The sequence below is a fragment of the Sesamum indicum genome, linkage group LG4, assembly GCF_026168435.1.
Source record: "Sesamum indicum cultivar Baizhima isolate 11 linkage group LG4, ASM2616843v1, whole genome shotgun sequence".
In the NCBI taxonomy this organism is placed as follows: domain Eukaryota; kingdom Viridiplantae; phylum Streptophyta; class Magnoliopsida; order Lamiales; family Pedaliaceae; genus Sesamum; species Sesamum indicum.
In genome coordinates this window covers 1,797,097-1,820,210 of record NC_142660.1, presented here as the reverse complement: position 1 = coordinate 1,820,210, position 23,114 = coordinate 1,797,097, and the positions used below count along the sequence as shown (strand labels likewise).

The 23,114-nt window shown below is 33.9% G+C and overlaps 2 protein-coding genes across 5 annotated transcripts; both read right to left on the bottom strand.

Annotated features, from left to right (window-relative positions):
• Window positions 1-627: 627 nt before the first annotated feature.
• On the bottom strand, window positions 628-5,280 carry LOC105159906 (transcription factor TGA2.3). Of its 3 annotated transcripts, none has more exons than XM_011077124.3 (10): window positions 4,682-5,280; window positions 3,783-3,886; window positions 3,553-3,623; window positions 3,256-3,453; window positions 2,980-3,057; window positions 2,841-2,900; window positions 2,590-2,719; window positions 1,866-2,137; window positions 1,469-1,707; window positions 628-1,237 (listed from the first exon to the last, which is right to left on the bottom strand). In XM_011077124.3, the coding sequence occupies exons 1-10, from the start codon at window positions 4,777-4,779 to the stop codon at window positions 1,189-1,191; spliced, it is 1,299 nt and encodes a 432-aa protein (XP_011075426.1). In that variant the 5' UTR covers window positions 4,780-5,280; the 3' UTR covers window positions 628-1,188. The 3 variants fall into 3 exon arrangements, with proteins under 3 accessions (XP_011075426.1, XP_011075425.1, XP_020549045.1); XM_011077123.3 differs by having other exon boundaries at window positions 1,465-1,707; window positions 4,682-5,275; XM_020693386.2 differs by having other exon boundaries at window positions 1,465-1,707; window positions 4,629-4,762.
• Window positions 5,281-8,959: 3,679 nt separating this feature from the next.
• On the bottom strand, window positions 8,960-15,039 carry HRS1 (Histidyl-tRNA synthetase 1). 2 transcript variants are annotated; one of them, XM_011077122.3, is made up of 11 exons: window positions 14,634-15,039; window positions 14,298-14,393; window positions 13,822-13,910; window positions 13,504-13,633; window positions 12,430-12,522; window positions 11,528-11,602; window positions 11,288-11,405; window positions 10,063-10,205; window positions 9,780-9,908; window positions 9,460-9,614; window positions 8,960-9,263 (listed from the first exon to the last, which is right to left on the bottom strand). In XM_011077122.3, the coding sequence occupies exons 1-11, from the start codon at window positions 14,949-14,951 to the stop codon at window positions 9,125-9,127; spliced, it is 1,485 nt and encodes a 494-aa protein (XP_011075424.1). In that variant the 5' UTR covers window positions 14,952-15,039; the 3' UTR covers window positions 8,960-9,124. The 2 variants fall into 2 exon arrangements, with proteins under 2 accessions (XP_011075424.1, XP_011075423.1); XM_011077121.3 differs by having other exon boundaries at window positions 9,460-9,623; window positions 14,634-15,034.
• Window positions 15,040-23,114: the final 8,075 nt, after the last annotated feature.

The following is a 23,114-nucleotide window of genomic DNA, read 5'->3' as shown; positions in this document are numbered from 1 at the left end:
TTTAACCTTGTGTTTTGGGAGACAAAAATTACTATTCATTGTCAAATCATGTCTTTTTTATATATATTTATATATATGTGTGTGTATATATATATATATATATTTATGATAAAATAGTTAATAAGATGCTTTTGAATGAAAGCAAACATTGATTATGATTTAACTTGTCTCGAAAATAATTTGGAAATGAAAAAAAACATAGTGAATTTTGGGGATTATGTTTGTCACACACATTACGGGCTTAAATGTATTTTTTCACCCGTAACTTAAATTATTCTACACTTTGGTTCTTTAATTTTTTAAAATAGTATTTTAATTTTATATTTTTTAATTTTGTAATTTAATCCTTTATTTCACAATTCTCGTTGAAAAAATACCGGTGCCTCCTGCATGAAGTTTTAAAATTAGAGCTTTCGTTCCTATTGACCCATTTCTGCCAATACTTTTGTCTTTTTAGAATAAATGTTTGATCCTATATCTTTTTAATTTTCGCGATTTCAATCTTTTTGCTCGTTGAAGTTTATTGACGAAAAGGGTGAACTCTGACGAAAAAAACCGATATCCAAAATAAGCATCAAAGTGAATAGATCGTTTATAGAAATACCGACAGATATCGATCAACACAGGTTTTAGCAAGAAAGAACTCCATTGGACCAGCATGCATGCATTGGCACATTTCCAATTCAAATCATCCAACGCATAAAGAAGAAAATGGATCCAAACCCGACAACTAAGTTTCTTATTCAACTTCCCTTTACACATCTATCACTCACTAGGCTAACTGAACCTCCTAGGTTGTTCTAGCAAATAGGACCATAATCACATTATTGATTCCTACTCTACTGTATATATGAATCGTAGTACAACACCTAACCACGGATTTTACATGCGGAGTAGAAAGGTCGTATTTTACAACAAAAATCTTACAGTATCATCTTGTGAGGGCCGTTGGTTCCAGCATTGACTATAGATGTTTGCACGTTTTCCACCTTTGATAGAGCCATGTATAGTTTGATCTTTGCGGGAATGCACATTGGATGATGAGTGAGATGGGCGAAGCAACGGGGGTTGAGGGGAGCGATTTGCAATATCATTCTCGAGGTCTGGCAAGCCAGAGAGAACTGAGGGCTCGAAGCCTTGAGAAGTAATCATGTATCAAGAGCAGTGCTCGGGCTGATTGTCTCGTTGTCAGTATACGGTGCATTTGTTGTAGAGTTTGTTGCCGCAAGTTGTCAGCCTAGAAAGTAGCAAACAGGTGAATAAGGAAAAACCTCAGTTGGGGTCAAACGCTCAGCTTCAATATGTATAGATGTTTTCATGTAAGAGAAATATAGACTTGGTGGTCTGTGGCTATGCAAGGAACATTCAGCTGAGATTAAATGAGCAGGACCGATATGGCCGCAATACAATCATCTTAATTTGTCATAGGAAGAAAGTCTTGTACTCAAAGATCATAGATCATACCTGCCTTAGAAAACCGTCGAGAGTGCCCAACTTCCCCATGGCCATTGCCATCTGACCCATATAATTGCCAACGTTAGCAGCTGAACCTTCGGATCCACCACTGGCTAGCGTCTCAGCTAGCGATTGCTGCAGAGCATCCATGCCTTGTGAAAGGGCATCCTCTGCTTGATGCGATGATTGCTGCAAATTGTAGATCCCCGTCAACTGCTGCTCTGTGAGAGGCTCCAATTGGTTGACAAGAAGCTGCATTGTTAACATCAAACGCCCGTAAAATAGCAGAAGATGAATATATTGCACATAATTTTTCATCAGTCACTTCCATTTAATATGTTTCACGGGATACCGGAAGATACATCACACTACTGGATTGAATGGAGCAGCCTATAAATATAGGAGCACACCTTGAGAAGTTCGGATGGACGGAAACCACCAATCCACATAAAACACCTTTCTGCAGGTGTTTTCCACATTCCTGATAAGATGTGGAATACATCAGCCTTGGCTGCATTACCTTTCAGCCTGAAGATGTCACTGAAATGTGTCGTCACGTTATCTACAATAGCCAGAAGTTCTGTGTCACTTGCGTGCGAGTTCACTGCTGCTCTCAGCTCATTTATCTGTCTGTTCTGATCTTCAAGCCACCTTGCATATTCGGCATCAAAAGCCAATGCCCCTGCATCACAATATAATTTGAGTTTAGTGTAATCCTGAAAACCATTCGGATCAAGCTATTATTTTGGCATCAAGTTACCCTGAGAAAGATGCTGCATTTTGTAATTATTGTTGATTTAAGATTTTACTGAAGGTGAAACACAGTAATAATAGAAATTTGATATGCTCTACCATGTAAATTCTCACCGTTTTGTTCTTATCCTTTAGCTAGGTCTTAGTTTTGTCACGTTGAGATGTGCTGATGTACAATATGAAAATAAACTGGAAACTCAACCACCCCCGATACTGTGAATAAGACTTCAACCTACACGTATTCGGACATGCAAAAAAATTCACTGTCGTCCATTATACACCTCTAGCATATAATTTTATTGGATAAGTGGAGATGACCACAACTTCTTTGTACTTATCAGATACAAGACAAGTAGATTTAAATAAATAGAAGAAACCAACCATTGGCACTCCCAGCATGAGATTGATCTCCCATGCTTGAAATGAAAATGCCCTGCTGACGTGCTCGCTGCAGTTCCTGCTCAAGTTGAGTCAGCTTCAGTCGGCTATTCTCCAGCTGCTGGACATAGGCCTGGAAAGTAAACGTGCAGCCAAGAATAATTACCTTTATTGGTGAAAGGTTTCACAAATAGAAAAAGAGTATTGCTTAACAGACCAAACATGAAAGTTGAATAGAAAGGAGAAAAACCTACTTTCTTCCTCAGTCTACTTTTCCTAGCAGCTTCACGATTTTGGGCAAGCCTTCGCAGAGTCTGTGTACCATATCATAACAGAGGAATCAATAAGTATTACATGAACTTAAAGAATGGAAAACTAGTATAAAGGTGCAACCTTCTGATCTGGGGTTTTGTCTTTTGATTTATCACTGGAATCTGAAACTGCGACAACAGCGGATTGACCCATTTCAAACTGCATAGAGAGCAGAAACAAGGGCAAGGATATTTATCTTTACAGAGCAAGGAGTATGGTTCTCAAGTGATTCGTGATAGAATTTGTAAATCTTTTGGTTAACTTCAATCGCTTAGTACCAAGTTTGAAGTAGGAAACAAAGAGAAATTTAAACACACTAATCAAAGTAAAAACAGAAGCAGATCAAGGAACAACCACCTTTTGATTTCTATCGTCTGGGTCCACATCAGTCGAAGTATCAGTTCGGGAACTGGAATCGGCCATGTTGGATTCTCCCCAATTCTCATGTTGAGCACCAGACATAGAAATTAGATTCGGCTGGGGTCTCTTCTGCAATTGGGTTGCTTGAGATCCCAAAAGAGCAGGAGAAAAACTCATATTGTTTGAAGCATGATTCTACACGATTGAATATGTATACGATGTCAGAGTCTGACAACAATCCCAGACCACATAGAGAAAACCAGACACAAATGGGCTAAAAGAAGTGGACGCTACCTTATTGAATGCACCAGACTGGAGATCAGGAGCCATTGATTGGCTATTCACAGTGGGATTAAATACTGGACCTGTAGACGAACATCTTCAGATGAAATATGGAATTTCACAAGAAAATCCTATAAAGTTTTCTTAACCAGATGGTCTTGAAGCTTGATGGTGATGCATTGGAAACCCATAATAAAGGGTGGCAACCAACAACAATCACAAAAAAGACTCAGGCAACTTACTTCGACCAGTATTAGCAGTTTCTCCAATCTGAAATCCAAGATACTGCTCAAGGACCCCAAAATCAGATATTCGAGAAGATTGTGTTGTGTTTGCTTCTGTACCCCTGCAGTCGAAAAGTTTCACTTGGATTTACTAACTTTCATGCAGAACCATCAATGTTCCAGTATTCAGACAGATATCCTGGCAAAACCTTTTCTCTAGAGAGGACGACGGTCTAGAAACTATGCTAAAGCGGACAACAAAAGAATAACATTATCCCTCACTCGAGCATCAGCAAACACTATGATTTGATTGTAAAAATAAGAAATCAAAAGGAATTCCAACAAGATCACTATGGAAAAAAGTCACTTAGACTGCAAACAAATTGATCAAACCAACTCCACCAAAACATACACCATTAACACTACAAGTAGGCTCGATGAGAGTATCTACGCAAATCAACTTCAATATCAGCACAATGAAGAGATGACAAAGATAGTAATAAAGTAAAACCATTAAAACTTCGTTTCTTTTCCTCTCTAACCAGTTTTTAATTCATTCAACCCTTTAAAGCTACTTACAAACCATCAGCAGACTTTTGCAACCATTTAGACACTTCTATAATTGCTACAAAACATTTAAGCTCAGATGATACAGAATTGACAAAACAGAGTATTTATTGTTAAGTGTTCATGTCTGCCACATGAAACCTACACCAATATCGATAACCCGAAAACAAGAATCACTCCGTTGAAAGAAAGTGACAGAACCTTACATATTCACACCAAAGTATTCAAATCACAGCACACCCAATAGACTATATTCCAAGAGAAATTGAGCGAACCATCAGATTAAACACCAGATACCTGAAGTGAAATTTGAACAGAACAAGAAGCTAAGTGATGAAGAGACAATTTACATGGGATTGGTAACTGGTGTCTGAGAAATGAAGCTTGGCATCCCAGGATTGACACCTATGTTGTCCTCTCCACCAAATTTTATCGTTGTACTACCCATAAATCACCATCACCACCTCAATACTCAAAAACCATGAACTAGAGAAACAAACAAAAACAGCTAACAAAACCAAGGAAAACAAGAATCTCAATAGGAAGTCAACAGGTGTTCAGCGAAAAGATCAAAACTTTGAAAGTAGAAAGAAAAGAATTCCAACCCCTTCTCAAATACAAATCAAACACGCAGAATCGACCCTTTGAAATCACAAAAAACACAAAACCCAATAAACCCTTTTCACGTACACTTCCAAAGTTTGAAAAAAAAAAACACCAAACAGAAAGCAAAAACCCAGATGCTAATACTTAGTCGAGAAACCCAGAATTTTGAAGCATAATAAAATTTTGACTTTTAAGAGCTTAATGAATGAACCATGGGAGGCACTAAATCTTGCAGAGAGTATTATATTTGATTTCCTGCAGAAACTTCTCCCTCTCAAAAAAGGAATACTCTGTTCAAGCACAAAATTCAAGGGTCCCAGTTAAGGTTTCAGCTTCCTTTTTTAAATGATTTGTTTATGTGTGTGTTCATGCCGATAGAGAGACGTGACGTTCAGATCATTCCAAGCTATGCGTCGTTTTCATCTGAAGCATATTTTCCACTTTTCAAAGCTTCCCCCGTTTTTTATTGCCTCTTTTGCCAACTTTTTATATTCATGCTATTGTTGCGTAAGACCCCCTTGTACTTGTTTGTAATTACATTTGAGCCCATGAAATCTTAAAATTAGATTTTATCCTATTCTACTTGAATTGTTTTTGATGCACACCGTGTAATGTCATTTTACATATATAAATTATGCGTATAAAATGTTTTCTTAATACAGTTGGGATAGGATTTATACACATTGCATTTGTATAATACAAAATCCAAATTATGAGGCTTAGAAGCGACTCTCCATTTATATATATATTTTTTTTGTCAAGAATTGAATCTTCAATGTTACTTTTTGACAAGGCAAAATATGCTAAATCTGCAAAATGACAAAAATGCATTCAAAGAAATGAGAAAATATCCAAATACTTTTATAGATTCGTGTGTTTTTTACTGGGTCGAGTCGCAAGTCGACTCGTCTGATCTGCTCATACAACGTTGATTTAACACTCATTTGAAGGTCTGACACGTGGCCCATACAAATTTTTATACATAAAGGTTTTATAAATACTTGAATGGTCCATTTGATAGGTATGCATTTATTACACAGATAATACTCTATATTGGAGCGCATAGTTGCGGCCCTTTTAACCTCAAACCTTAAACTGACTTAAGGTTTGGGGGTTTCAACAAAAGGCTATATCAACTAGCCTAACAAATTGTGTTAGCAAGCCAACTATCAATAATTTAATTCGAAATATTCGTGAGACCTTTATTTTAAATTGTTGCCAAGTCATCGTCCAGACCAATTTTAGGTAGTAGAGAACTTCAGCCCGAATGAAATTTGATTGTTCTTGCAACATTCATCGACAGTTTCGTTTGGTCGTAGTAACACAAGTACACTGTAATAAAAGAAAGTTAGGGAGTTGTTTTAGAATTTTGAAATTTTGTGAGGGGTATTTGTTTATTAGAGGGATATGTGTTGGAACAATCAGGATTCACGAATAAACAAGACTGACTTTCCTTTTCCTCCGCCGCCTATGAAGAACGTTGACAGATAAAGGTTCTTCTATGTAAATGACCATCTTGTCCTCTTCGCTTCCACTCTATAAATTCTTTAATTTTTAATTTTTTTAAATATAAATGTATGTTTTTTTTAAAGAAAAAAAAAAAAACAAAGAAGAGCAAACTTTTCTCTAAAAATAGCTTCATTTGTGATTTATAATTCGAAGAATTCACTTTATTTTTAGTTAAATTATGTAATTTTATATGTCGGTACTAATATAGTTAAATTAAATGATAGTTGATACGAAAAAATAAGTAGTATTTCATCTTATATCTTTTAGTACGATGATTGTTTAGCAAATTGTAAAATATTTATAATTGTGATTTAAGTTACTAAAATCTTTATTAATTGAGGTTTCCTTTCAATTTTATCAAAGGTTTAAAATGTAAATTGCAACTTACATCAAACAAAAAACATAAAAAAAAACTACAAAGTTTGAAGATCATAATATTAAAAATACTTAATAACATATTAATATTTTTTTCGGTTCATTCTTTTAATTCTTTTTCATATTGACGTGCGTCTAGATTTTATAAGTCTGTCAGGATTTAATCCAAGTAGAAAAAGATCCAAATATACTTAAATGAGCTTGAAATCTAGAAAAACCTGTTTTGCGGAATAAGATATCGTAAAAATCACATCGAAAAAATGCCCTTCACTAATTAAACTAACAAGGTCGTAAAGAAAAAATATGAAGGTAATAAGAATATGTCAGGTGGCAAAAGTTGTATTTGATATAAAATTTATGAATATTTAGAATTGTATAATTTCACATGAATTATTGATTAGTAAATGATCAGATAGTCGTTGTAAGTCCATACATATTGGATTCAAGTCATGTCGGGCTCGAATCGATACGACCCCAAAAATAAAAATATAAAAATTAATTGAATTGTTTTATAATTAATAAAAGAGTTTAATCATTTTTGTTGTTCAAAGATTCTGAGGTATCCATCCACATTGGATATACTTGAAAATTGAAACCTTATTTATAATGGGATCAACTACTAAGTAGTAAGTCGTGTATGATTGAAAACTTGGACAGATATAAACATAATAAATTAGGTATCTCACACAAAATTTAAATAAAACGAAAAATTGATAATTGTCTTCTTGCGACATTTATTTCGAGGCCTTTTCGTTTTTCTATGAATAGTAACAATAAATGTGACGGGACACTAATTTTTTTATTTTTATTTACATTGAAAGTCCCAACAAATAAATTGCCTGAAATCGTTGTCCAACGAGAATAAGACCCCATTTTCAAGAAATATATATATATATCAAAGCTCAAGAGTAGATTTCTATGATAAAATTCGATGGAAAATTTATAAAATTAGATTAATTTTTTTTCTCATTTGATGTGACCTAATCTTGTAGAAAATATTTAAAAGACATTCCACCAAATAAAAGAAATTAGGTATTAAAGAATAAAATCCGTTATAAGTTGATCGAATCTGTTGGTAGGTATGGAAGAAAATAAACAAAAGAAAAACCTGAATTAGGTAGTTAAGTTTTAAATTTGTAGGTGCTGACCCTTGCCCAATGCACCTGGATGTTTACAATGGCTTCCATCTTTTTTTTTTTTTAATGTTTGTTTTTAGTATTATATCAATTCAATTATATGTCAATGTACTAAGAACAATAAAAAATAAATTACAATAATATAACTTTAAATAAAATTGATATGATAATCTTAAATTTGTTCATAGGACTCGAGCCTTTACTTCAACCTCTAAGTTAAGACATGATTGATTACAATAGCAGCTTCTATTTGGAGTGAAAATAAATTATAAAGAAAATTATCAGTTAACTTCTTGTGAAAAGTTCAAGTGTTTAAAAAAAGCAACTTAACATTTATAATTTTACTAATAAATTGCAAAAATTGATTAAAAAAATACTTAAGAATCAAATTATTTTAAATGATTAAAAAATATAGATTATAAATCAGAATAAACTCTTTCTTAATTTCAAACAAAAACTGATAAACTTAAAATAAGCTCTCACAAAGACTCCTTGAGAAATTAGGAAGGGTGGAGTAGTAAATTAAGAGGGAGAAGTGACACGACCAACCACCACTTCTTTCATACTTGTGTTGCTTTTTTCATGTTTATTATGTGCTACTTTTGTTTCATGGAAAATCACTCAACTTAATTTTCCACCACAAAGAGGTCCAAAATGACATGAAATGTATTCCACTTGCAAATGGTCTACATTTTCTTCTACATACCTCATAATGTCTAATAATTATTTCAAATAGTTTATGGATGCTTATGAGACAGACTTAGGTGTTTCAACTACCCAATAAATAATAAATAGAATAATTACATACAGCAGCATTGAAGTTTTGTCATATTACAAACATACTCCTTTAATTTTTAAAAATTACATACACACTCCCTGTCAGTAGTATACATATTACAAATTCTCCCTCTGCAATTGATGTGTCAAAACTTATGAGACAGAATTGAGGTACTTTTTGGCTGACCAAGAAATATTTTAGAAAAGATAATGGGAAAATAAGAATTAGCACCAAACAAATTCATCTCTCAATAAATATCCAATGGCTAAACTTACAGATAAACAATAATGCTCCAGTTGTACATGAAGACTACAAGATAGTAAAAGCATTTGGGGGATCAAACTAAATGTAAGCCTATGTCCAGAAAACACATCAAATCCTTATAACTATTATTCTAGTTCATCGATTTTTATCTCATATTGTTCCCCAGATGAAAGGATTTTGACACTAACCATGCCCTTTTGCCATTCCGTACTTCCCACTATTATCAGTCTCTGGGCATTTATTCGTGCTGCCCGTTTAAATACCCTGTAATATTGAAGCCAAGAAGAAAAAATAAAAGGACACGGGGTATAGTAAGTGAGCAAATAATAGAAGAAATATGAAAATTCAACCCAACAAAAGTATGATGAGCCTTAACGAAATGAAGTTTGTTATTGTATATGGGGTTCATGATTATTTGAAGTTTTCTTGTGATAAGTCAGAACCTTGTGCAGTGACTTACCATTTAAGCGGTTTGCTCTCCAAAACCAAGTCAACACTTTGGCCTTTTTCCCGGAGTCTAGCAGCAACTGAAGATGCTTCACTTTGCAGATCCTGATCCAATGAGCAAACTATGTTCTGTACCTGGGGGCTGAGTTCTGGCATAAGTCCCCTTTCCTTTAACAGCTAAATAACCAATTAGAAGCAAAATGAAAAGGTGGAGATGAGAAATCAAGAGAATATTTCAGATGGTTCTAGCAAGAAGGGGAAATTGAAGGAAAATAAAAAGTGAAAATGCTCCACATCTAATCTGCATGCTAGGAGGGTATAAATACCACTCACTTCTACAATAACTGCGTCACCAAATCCAAAGCCACAAGCTGGGATATCATCACCTCCAAAAGTAGAGAGTAATCTGTCATATCGTCCACCACCACAAATAGCTCTCAGCTTTCCTTCTCGATCAAATCCCTGAATAAGAGAACCACAATAATCAATTGTGAACCAAATGAATCTAGTTCAGCTAATGTCATCTATGCTGTAATGTTGTTTTCTTGTTAGTATTCTATAACGCCATTAACAGACACCAATATGTGTTCTCCAGCATATATACATACAATATTACCTCAAAAACAATTCCAGTGTAGTAGGCTAAGCCACGTACGATGGATGCATCAAACTGGATCCAATCAGAGTAACCATACTTTTCAGCAAGTAAGAATAGTTGCTTCAAGTCAGCAAGGGCCTCCACTGAAGATCCAAGTTTCTCTGTAATAATTAATAGGAATGGCAAGACATCAAGTTGCAACCTTCCAGAGTAACTGAAGGATTTCAAAATGCTTATTTCGCCCAGGTCCGTGGAATATAACTAACAGAACCTTAACAATCAATACTTGAAAAAGTAAATGATAGAATCTATGAGTTTGGCATGTAGCAGAGGAATCAGTGTCTCAGGGGCTAGAAAAACTATGACCAAGCTGGCATCAAGGAGAAATTTAAGCATGAAAAACACATATACTCTCCATGTTCTTTCCAAATACTAAAATAAGCAGAATACTTGAATTCCCAGCAGCGGGATTCCTCAAATGCTTACAGCAGGCAAAAAGCTTACTGTGTTTCTTCAGAACCAAGTAGTATATACTCGGGCTGAATTCCAAGGAAGCAATCAACATAATGAGAAAATACCCATGTGAAGGAAATAAATTGGAAGCATTTAAAGTTCCTCAAAAATATTGATAGTGACTTCACCTGATCAAAAGAACATTGAGTTTTACCATGCCAGCAACCAAACCACACACATATATACTACCAATTAGAGGAGCAATAGTTTACTTGGCCTCTCTGAACTGGGAAAGCTGCCATACTTTTCTCATCACAAGTATGTCATTTCAGGTTACCTGTGGGAGAGGTTGATTTTTATTTTGCCTATGAGGGATAAGGCAACAAGCACTCTTAATGGAAAAGCTCAAGACATTATGTCTATTGACCACCATATGAAACCTTTCAAACTTTAGCTATAATCTTTGTGAAGGAAGATTCTTGCAGTCAAGCATTCTTACCTTTACCCTTCTATTGAGAAATACATAACCTCACCAAAAGTATAAATTTGCACTTTCTAGTTGCCGGATAAAGTGAATGTGTCTAGTCTACCATGTTTCACTTTCTCACTCCATGTTTTTGGCAGGAATATTTTTGGTATCAATTCTGAACTTAACACCAGTCAGCTCAATTGCATGCAACCAAACTAGTCAAACTTGAGATGAATAATCAAACTTCAGCACTTCAAACTTTCTACACCATTGATACAACCAATGGTCAAGTTATCTACCAGGATGTTCGTCAGAACCAACCTTCCAACTTAGTCAAAGATTTCACTGAAAGGATTTGCAACAGCTCTTCAACCGCATCCTCTGATAACTCAACGGACTTCAATTCCTTCTTGATATCATCTATCGGAATCTTCTCCAACTGGTTAGAATAAAAAAAAATTGAAGGAAGAGGAAATGGATGGACCATAGAATAACAGAAAGATGAGTACAATGAGAAAGAATGCTTGTACATATTCATAGAGACTTCATTATCAGACTAACCTTGTCAATTATTACACAAACCCTGCCAAATAAACTTTCTGGTATGGAATAGCGTCTCAGTACTTCTTGCAAAACCTGTAGGATGTGAAACCAATAACAATAAGCAACACGTCAGTGTTCCTCAAGTAAATGTTTCCGTACTACACTTCTATTACTTACAATCTGCCGCATGCATATGGGATGACAATTCCATCTATCTTTATTTCTGAAACATGATTTGATAAACAATCTCTTTAAGGCATCACCCAGAAACTTAAAGCTATCTTGTCGCTCCTCATTTCCATGTGAGGAAAGCATGAAGTCAAGTGATTTTAGTTCCAAGTGAACCAGAAATCAGCCTTTTATACTTGTATTTATCACTAAAAGTGTCTCATGTCTTCTTAAAGAAAGTTCCAAATAATATTCTGACTCAAAGTTGAAAGTGAGCATCCGACTTTTAGAAATTTCTCATACTTCCCCCTAGTTTTCAGTAATATATGTTAGCACTAGCATAAAACATATGCCACAATCACATAGTATTTGACAAATTGTGACTAAATGCTAATCAGTATGGAAGAGCAGTTTCTAAGCTGGAGCAGCATGCTATCCAACAGAAAAATATGTCATTGTGTAAAGACGGATAATCATAGGCCTTGTCTTCTATTTCTCCCTGTCCTTGAAATGTATGGTTCCTATAGGCTAACCACAGGCATCATACAACACAACCTAAAACGAAATAATGGGTGTATTACGATGATCTATATCAGTTCTCTGGAAAATTCTATATGAAATTATCTTATGAAACTTATACCATTCGTCAAGAAAAACATTGACCAAAAAAAACAAACAACAACCATAAATACAGTCACTGCATAATTCAAAAACATTTCTTCTGGAAAAACTAAAACCATCTACCTTCATACCTTTCGACTAGAAACCTTAAACCCAACATCTGATGATGTAATTCCGATGCGCTTGAAGAAGGTGATAATAGAAGAAATCAGCTCTGCCTCAGCCTGATAGGAAATGTATTATTAGGAAAATTTCCAGCATAAAAACAAATGCATACTTATGGATACAGAGTTTTATAAATTAAGCACATTGACTTTTTTGAATTAATAAGCATGTCGTCAGCACTAACCAAACTCTACTTGCAGATACTCTTGATAAAAGAAATTATTTCTGTCTACTGGTTCCCTTTTTATTCTCTATCAGATTATACAATGTCTAATACAAATTTGTAAAGTTTGTTGCTAAGCATCACGCCTTCATTACAACTTAATTAAAAGAGGAAAAAGAAAAAGAAAAAACATAAATTATGATATGAAAGTGAGATATGCGAGGCCTCACTTAAACACATCAGAGAACACAGAAACACTTATTATGACCCACAGCATATCGTTACAAGGAGTATAGGAAAACAGAGATGGTCGTCGCTAGCACTTTTCTTGTCTGCAGTATAGCATGACCAAAAAGATCAGAGCAACAGCACTCAGCACATGTTCTAGTAACTTGAGCATGGTATCAACTCAATCTTCAATTCAAGCTCATACATAGAATAAGTAGGTTTAGAAACTCAACCTCATTTCAGGTTTAAATACTGTCTCCATTCAAGACTATCTATATCTGCATAAATGTAAAAACTGTTGAATTAATTAAACTGTGCCCAAGTCAATGCATAAATAAATGTATATATGCAGAACTTCCATAGTGACAAACTGGATAATGTGCTCGAATTTCAAATTTAGCTTACAAAATGTCACATAATTAAGAAAAAATGATAGACATCTAATAATTGTATCTATAAATTAGAAAAAGTAATAATTGTAAAGAAGTTCGGTAGTTCACTTAGGTGATCATAAGTGAGGTCAAGATGAACGAGTGACTAAACTGTATTATTCTATGCTCCTAAATTCTGTATAATATAGATATGTTGGTTATACTTAAAGGAAATAGGTGAACATAAAATGTGTAAAGAGATAATGCACTTGACATACTGTAACATTAGGTACGCCAATAATATCCATGTTCCATTGGTAATGCTCACGACGGCGTCCCCTGGTCATTCGCTCATACCGCCAGCACTGTCCAATTGCAAACCATTTTATGGGAAGGGATACTGATTTTCTGGACAGAAAAAAACATGGAGATCAAAATCTGGCATCTGTACCTGGATACAAGAATCATAAATAACATATAAATAATTTGTGGATAATTTAAGCATTTGGGAAAGTAAAAGCCTACCACAAAAGGTCTATACATCACGAAATAATTTGTGGATAATTTCCATATAAATTGAAATATAAGAAACTTACCCTTTCTGAATCACTAGCCTTGCCAGAGAAGGAGTAAGTTCTGGCCTTAATGCAACTCTACGGTTTCCCCGGTCCTCAAAGCAGTAAAGCTTCATTCATGTAACAGAAAAGGAACAATGTAAGTAACCTGATAAAAGATAGTTGTATACATTCCCTTGTGCATTCTCTTCCAGATTGTTCCCTAATCTTGATACTTCATCGTCTCTGTTCAATATCATATTGTGGTTAAAAATGGAACCACTTGAAATGCAGGATATCAGGAAGGTTCAGCAACACAGTATATATCAAAGAACTTGATACATGACACCCACTGCAAGTGTCATCCCTATACCAGTCTCTATGAGTTCAAGCTCTCCATGATCAAAATTTATCAGTTAATTTTTACAAAGCTACATGTCAATTAATCGCCCCTTAATTCCGCATTCTAATGAATAGAAATATATCAACAAAGTTGCCAAAGTAAATACAAGACGAACCTGGTCTCTAATCTCCTCACCAGCTTTCCTAATAAACAGTGCCTCCGACTCTAGTACTGGAAAATCAACCTCTTCAAAACCAAATAATTGTGAAACCTGAAACAAACCGTGATTACTTTGAGGACTACAATGTCTGAACTAAGGATCAGTTCAATTATCGGATCTTTCTGCAAATTCTGGCTTTCTTTAAAAGGTGCATGTGAAAATTATAAAAAAAAATAGACTTAATCAATTCCTTCATTTCTCAAATGCATCTCAAATGAATCAGATACAGTGTCTCCCTTTCTCGAATTACATAAGTTACTACGAATAAAAGAGATAGTATCAAATACTTACCTCCCTGAAATTCTGAAACAGCCAATTGCGAAGCCGCATTTCTTCAGGAGGGAAATCCCGAGTTCCCTTGGGCGGATTAACATCAATTTTCTGCGTGACATCCAAATGGGTCGGAGGCGAATCAAGCGAACACGACCGCCCTGTTCGCGCATTATCCAGTTCAGCATGGGAGGTGGAGGTGGACTGGGCTCTGACTCTAATAAGAGAGGGAGAAAATACAGGGAGACGGTGGCGGAGGGAGCGAAGGACGGCGGAGGCGAGGGATGGGTGGTAGTGGTTGTGGTGGATAAGGCAGGAAAGGTTCGTAATAGCACGCATGTCTGCGTTGAGCTCCAACCCCAACTCCTTCGCCACTGAGGTTAAAGAGGAAAAAACACAAGAAATGTGTGTGAAATTATATATATACTAACAACGATTGCACGCAGTCTCCGCACATACAATCGAATTGAATGCAGCGGAAGAAAATATATATATTCTTTTAAATCAGCATTCATTGAAGAAAATAATTCTATTAATTTTATTTTTACTCTGTGAAAATATTTTCTGAGAATATTTCAACAGAACTCTTTGAAGAATGGATGAAAAATGAAATTGAATATTTTTCAGTGAACAATTTACCATCATATCATAAATTTGAATTATGGTTCGTTAATAGTCAATAGTCATTTATCAATATTAAATATATTAATTAATTAAAATAAATTAATATACAAATATTGATAGGATTCAAATTCATAGTGATCATCGGACTCATTCTCAATAATTAAGCAATACTTCATTAGCAAAATTGCGCTATGATTTTTGAGTAACAAAATTTGATAGATTGAGTTAATAAATTGATTTGATATTTATTTTTTTAAAATAAAAGATGCATAATTTATTTACGTGCTGGGTTGATTTTTTGATGGTTCAAATCCAATTTTATTTACTATCTATATATACTTTATTATAATTAAAGAGTATTTTTTTTATGTCTCAAAATTTTTTTTATTTTTAAATTATTTCAATGATTTCTATTTTTGTTTTTTCTCAACCTCCAATTCTGTCTCTCAAATTTCGATTCTATATCAAATTTTTAATCAGTTTTTTGTTCTTTTTCAATTTTAATCAATTTTTTTTTAATTTTTGCTCTTTTTCATACACTTAAATAAGTATGTTTAAAATATAAATTATGGCCACGCATTAAAATGTGCTATGTTTAACTATTGATTAGTATTTTTCTTATTTAAAAAAGAAAATACTAATCATAAAATATAATAATAATTAAAATAGTCAATTATTGGATATTGATGAATATTTTTTAAATGAATAATTGAACGATATAATAATACAAAGAAGCCTTATTGTTAATTTTAAAAAGGAAAAAAAATCACGGATGAATGAAGAAAAAATAAGTAAGACGTTATAGATCAAGAAGAAAATAAAAGAGATAGAGCAAAAGATACAAACTAAAAATGTGATATTTATTACGATGTACAATCTCACAAACTTTATAAAAACGTATTAGTCATACACAATACATTCATTTTATTATAATTTGAGTACGTACGTAACCATGCACTTTATTCGTATCGTATGGTATGGCATCGACGTCTTTATGTGATCAAGGTTTGGCTTCATTTTGCATATAGGCTAATGCTTCTTGAGCTGACCAGCAACATCTAAAGCACCCTCCACCGTAACCACGGTTACAGCAGCCGAAACGACAATGTCTACCCCATCCTCCTCCCCATCCGCCGCCAGGTCCGCCCCATCCGCCACCAGGTCCACCCCATCCACCGCCACCGCCGCCCCAACCACCACCACCACCGCCGCCCCAACCACCATACGATTGTTTTTCATTAGCTAGTTGATTTGCCACATTATCATTTTCAGTTGCATCATTGGCTGCAGCAAACGAGATGAGAAGAAGGGCTAAAAGGGCACTAAGGAAAAGAAAAGATATAGGCTTCATTTTGTGAAGAAGCACTCACTGTAAACTTCACAATAAAAGGAGAAGATTTTGATGTGGGATCGATGAGAATTACAGTACTTACTTCAATTCTATATATAGTGCGAAAATTAAGAATTTCCATGAATGATTGCAAAAGCATATATGTCTTTGCATTAGTAAAGCAATATGGTTTGGTGGTTGAGTGATATGCATCATTCAATGCAATTTCAAGGTATTATCTGTTTTTAAAATAGAAACTCTCATTGGGAAGTTGGAACTCTCATGTCATGGCTCTGTAGCTAGGGGTGGCGATGACTGGTGGGAAACAATGAAGTTGACATTATTGGGCACAATTTCAATTCTTTTTAGATTTTCTTGAAAATTGTTTATTGAAGATTTAATTTGTAAGTCAAACTTTTCTATTCTTAGCAATTGGATGATGTTGTCTTCATGGACTTTGATGTGAACATCAGAAGTACTTATGATTATTAAAATGTAAATTTTAATTATTTCTTATTTCTGCAAAGGCTAATTTAATTGAGCACAACAAACTTGACATTCAACTCATTTGTGAGATCATGAGTTCATTTATACTATTGTACTATTGTAGGGTTTTACAGAAACTAACTTTGTGGCCATGTTTACTAGCAAATATAAGCCTGGTGGCTCGTTTACTAGTTATTTGGGCTGCCTGCAATTAAAGTCTTCGGGCGGGTGTTGGGCTGCAGTGCACATGAGAAGTAATCTGACCCGTCCTGGTTGGAGAAATCCTGGTAGTCCAGTGAGGCTATGAAGCCGAGTCCACATCATTTGACATACTCTAAGCTCGATTTTAGGAGGGGGGGTTGGATACATCATTAAGGTTGGTTAAGTATTTGGGTATCTTCGGATTATTGGGGAAGTCTAATTTCATGGAATTATATTAGTTCCTGGCATGTCACGTTATTCATATCTCAAGTGTGCATGAATCGAAATTGTCACATCAACATATATAAAAATTGTAATTTGTTACCGGTAAATTGTATAAATTTTTTCTATGTTTTTAAAATTTAGTTAAAAATTCCTGTGTTAAAAAAATAGGTAAATAACCCTCTGTGTTTTCAAAATATTGCATACTCTCTCCCTTCCATTTAGGTAAGCCCTAACGTTGTTAAATTTTTGTTGAATTACCCGTTAAACCCTTTTTATATCAACCATTGATTTTCAATTGTAAACGATCAATAATGCAAATCTTAATATAACTATTATATATATATATATATATATATATATTTAGGTGGAGTCGCCACCCAAATTGGGTGATGGCAACATCGCCAAGCGCTCGCCCCTGCCAAAGGGGGCGATGCTTTTCCATTGCCCTTGCCCCTCCTTTCTAGAAGGGGTGGTGGCTAGATCTGGGCGACGGTGGTCACCTAAAAAAGAAGAGCGACCTCCGTTGCCCAGGCCGTTTCTCCAGCCATTATAATGGTCGGTGATGGAGAAAAAGGTAATTTTTTATTAAAATAATATAAAAGTAATTTAATTTTTTTTAAATCTTAAATATTAATAATTTAATTAATATTTATAATAAATAATATAACTTAAAATAATTAATATTAATTTTTGAATATTTTGATATTTAATTAGTATTTATAAATAAATAAAATACATTTAAATTAATAATAATTTAATTAAGTTAATAATTTAGAATTATTATAAGTGACTTTTATATTGCATATAAATTTTTAATTTGAAAAAATAAATTTTAGTATATTAACTTTGTATTGTGTCTTTTAAATTCAAACTTTTATTTTTTTTAAAAAAATTATATACTTTTTAGGTGTTTCTATATTAAATTAATATATTTTATAAATAATTATAATTTATTGTAATATATTTAAACTCACTAAATAATTTAAATTAAATAATAATATTAATAAACTAATTTAAGATATATTTAAATGTGAAAGAGAGTGGCAAAATGGACATTATACACTTGAAGTAATCCCAAAAAGATCAATGAATGAGGTCCAGTCGCATAATAGGCGAGTGTCCCACACTAGGATTTTTTGTGTATTTTATAAAACACAAGGGTTACTTGCCTTTTTTTTAACACGGGAGGTTTTTAGCTAAATTTTAAAAACACATGGATTTTATGGAATTTACCCTTTGTTACTTGTATGGGGGCTAGTATGGTCTTGTCTCGAAATTCTAGATGATGGTGGCGAGGGGAGCGAAGGACGACGGAGGAGAGGGAGGGATGGTGGTGGATAAGGAAGGAAGGGTTCGTAATCCCAAGCATATCTATATTGAGCTTGAGTCTTAACTCCTTTTGTCGGTGAGGTTAACGATTGAAAAACAGAAGAGAAGAGAGTGACTATCAAAATACAATGTGTGTGTAAAATTATATCTTAAAACTGTATAAAGTTATTTTTTTAATAAATCCTATTTATTATTATTATTTTTAAATCTACATTCATGACGTAAAAAAATCAATTATTTTTTTTTTACTCTGTGGAAATATTTTTTAAGAATCTTTTGATAGGACTTTCTCAAGAATTGGTGAAAAATGAAATTACGCTTGAATCTTTTTATAAGAATCATTTATAATTATGAATTTCAATTATTATTCATCAACAGTCAATATATTTATTTATATCAAATATGTATAAGTATCAAATAACTACTATTACTCTTCTATAAAAAAAAAAGAAAGAAAGAAATAGCTACTATTACGTTAAATCCATAATTATTATTAAAATAAATTAATACTAATACATTGGTGGGACATGAAATCATGATGGTCATGGAGATTCACCTTCGACAACTAAATTATGCCTCGTTGATCGATTACGTTTGGATTTTTTGAGTTACAAAATTTCATAATTTAAGTAAATAAATTGATTTGATATTTATATTTGAAAATGAAAGATGCATGATTATTTTAGGGGGGCCAAGTTGATTTTTTGACAGCCCAACTCCAATCAAATTTGCTAGCATATTATTTATAAAGTCTGGCTATTTTTTTAGTTGATAAAAATATATATCGATTAAAAAGATACTTATTCTTACACAAAATCTTTATCTCTTTAGTTTTTTTTTCAATAATATATCATTCATGCAAATTAAAAAATAATGAAAGTTGTTCAAGAAACTATTGATTTAATCATTTTTTTCCTTTTTTATATACCTAAATAAATATAATTAACATATAAATTATACATACACATTGAACTGTTTAAGTATTGATTGTTGAAAAATAGTGAATGAAGAATTAAATAATAAATTTATTTTGATCAGATTAAATTGTATCAAATAATTGGTTACAACGTGCAATGCATAACAGGCTTATGACACGTGGATGATGATTGATGGAGCCCAATCATCATCTAGCCGTATTTAATTCAATCGAAAGTTATGTCCTTTGGTTAAAATGATGTGTCCATTGAGTGAAACATTTTGAATGAAAAGACGCATTTGACTGAAGTGGTATGTTTTTTTTTTTTTTTTGTGAAATGATGTGTCTATTCAAATAAAAGGTTAGAACCTTTCAAATGCATCTTTTCTGATCAAACATGTTGATTCAATGATACCTTTCCAACTTCTATAAATAGATCCCCCCATTTTATTTCATTAATTCAATTCATTCGATAGCATAGCATTTTGCAAGCATAGTTTTAGTAAGAGAGTTCCAAAAATATTTTTTGGTTCGTTGTTCTCAAAGTTTGTAGTGCTACAACTTTGAGATTTCAAGTCGTTGTATCTTGGGAGACAAATTGCCATTTTCACGAGCAGCAAAGCGGGGCAATAATTATCTTAAAGAAAAAAAGTTAAACTCTTGTCTCGACTTCATAATACACAAATCCCACATATATCCTTTATTTCTCCTAACAAATTTTAGACAATTATTTATTTTGTGTATTATGCCGATCGAATCTACTAATCCGGTTACTATGGTTGTCCAACCACATGTGGCACAACCTATTGCTACCCAAGAGGAAAGGTCGGAGAACTGGTAATGACTTTAAGAGATGGCATTAAAAGATGTTATTCTGCTTTACTACGTTGAACCTAGCTAGGTTCTTAAGTAAGGAAGCCCCTGTCTGAAGGGGAAATTGATACCCAAAAGAGGGCTGCTACAGATGCATGGGAACATGGAAATTTCCTATATAGAAACTATATCCTCAACGGTTTGAGTGATACGTTGTATGTGTATAGCTTAACCAAGACTGCAAGAGCCTTTTGGGAGTTCTAGGAAAAGAAATACAAAATAGAGGATGCCGGCTTGAAGAAATTCATAGTCATAAAGTTTTTGGAGTTCAACATGGTGGATCCCAAAACAATAGTGAACCAAGCCCAAGAGTTCCAGATGATTCTGCATGATCTGCATGTAGGAGGGATGAAGCTCAATGAATCCTTCCAAGTAGCTGCTATGATTGAAAAGCTACCACCACTATGGAAGGATTTCAAAAATTACCTGAAGCACAAGTGAAAAGAAATGGGACTGATTTGATTGTCAGATTGAGGATTGAAGATAATCGCTTGTCTTAGATGAAATCCATAAAGCTACAAATTGAGCTAAGATAAATTTGATGGAGCAAAATGGAAATACTAGTAACAAAAGAAAGCGCATTGACTATAAGTAAAAGGTGGCAAACCTAATCATACCAAAGATTGTTGATTTCCTAAGAAAACTCAGTGGCATATTTCGGAGGTCAGGCTTGTACTAATAGATTAGGGAGAACTCAACCTCTTTGCTGTGGTGTTTGAAGCCAATTTGGTAGACAACTCAAGAGAGTGGTGGATTGACACTAGCGTCACCCGCTATATCTGTTCCGATAAAGAGATGTTCTCAACTTACACACCAATCAATTGGAGGAAGTTGTTTATGGGAAATTCAACAACTTCTAACATTGTTGGACTCAGCAAGGTAGTACTAAAGATGACCTCGGGAAAGGAACTCACTTTGGTCGATGTGCTGCACGTTCCACACATTCGAAAAAACTTAGCGTCTGGATCACTCTTAATTAAAAGTGGGTTTAGACTAGTATTTGAGTCTAACAAATTTGTACTTACAAAGAACAACCACTTTATAGGGAAATGATATGTAGAGAAAGGGATGTTCAAGATGAATGTAATGACTGTAATGCGTAATTTTCAAAGCAATAAAATTACTGCTTCTACTTACTTGACTGAGTGTTTTAATTTATGGCATGTTAGATTAGGACATATTAATTTTAACACTCTATAAAGATTAGTAAATTTAATTTTATTACCTTCGTTTGGAATTGATGTTAAACATAAATGTGAAATTTATGTTGAAGCTAAAATGGCTAAGGTGCCATTTCATTCTGTTCAAAGAAAAACATCACCTCTAGAATTAATTCACATTGATATATGTGATTTAAAATTTGTGCAAACTAGAGGTGGGGAAAAGTATTTTCTTACTTTTATTGATGATTGCACAAGATACTGTTATGTTTTTTTGTTGAGAAGTAAAGATGAGTCATTGGAAGCCTTTAAACTTCATAAGGATAAGGTTGAAAATCAACTTAGCAAAACTATAAAAGCTATACGTAGTGATAGAGGTGGCGAATATGGAGCCCCATTTGAGGAATTTCGTTAAGAATTCGGCATAATTCATCAAACTATTGCTTCTTATTCACCTCAATTCATTCCATAGCATTCTTAAGCAATAAAATCATTTTGCAAGTATAATTTTAGTAAGAGAGTTCCAAAGATATTTTTTGGTTCGTTGTTCTCAAAGTTTGTAGTGTTGCTACTTTGAAATTTTAAGTCATTGTATCTTGGGAAACAAATTGCCATTTCGGTGAGCACCAGAGTGGGGCAATAATTATTTTAAAGAAAAAGAGTCAAACTTTTGCCTCGACCTCATAATACACAAATTCCGTATATATCCCTTAATTCTCCTAACATTGATTAGTATTTTTCTTATTTCAGAAAGAAAATTAACCATAGAACATAATAATTAAAATAATCAATTGCTAGCTATTAATTAATGTATTAAATTAATAACTGAACAATATATTAATATAGTGATGCCTTATTGTTAATTTAAGATGAAAAAAACATTGACGAATAAATTTGAAAGAAAAAAATAAGTGAAACGTTACAAATCAAGAGGAATAAAAGAGAGAGAGAGGGCACAAGCTAAAATTGAGATACTTATTGTAATGTACAATCTCACAAACTATATAAAAAACATACTATTTATATATAACACGCTCTTTTATTATAATTTTGGTATCTAGGTAAACCATGCATTTTATTCATGTCTTTGTTTGATCAAGGTTTCACTTCATTTTGCATGTAGGCTAATGCTTCTCGAGCTGACCAGCAGCACCTGAAGCACCCTCCACCAAAACCACGGTTGCAACAGCCCCAACGGCAGCCCCATCCTCCTCCCCATCCGCCACCAGGTCCACCCCATCCACCCCATCCACCTCCAGGTCCGCCCCATCCGCCACCAGGTCCGCCCCATCCGCCACCCCAACCACCACCCCATCCACCACCGCTGCCACCCCACCCACCACCTCCCCAACCACCAA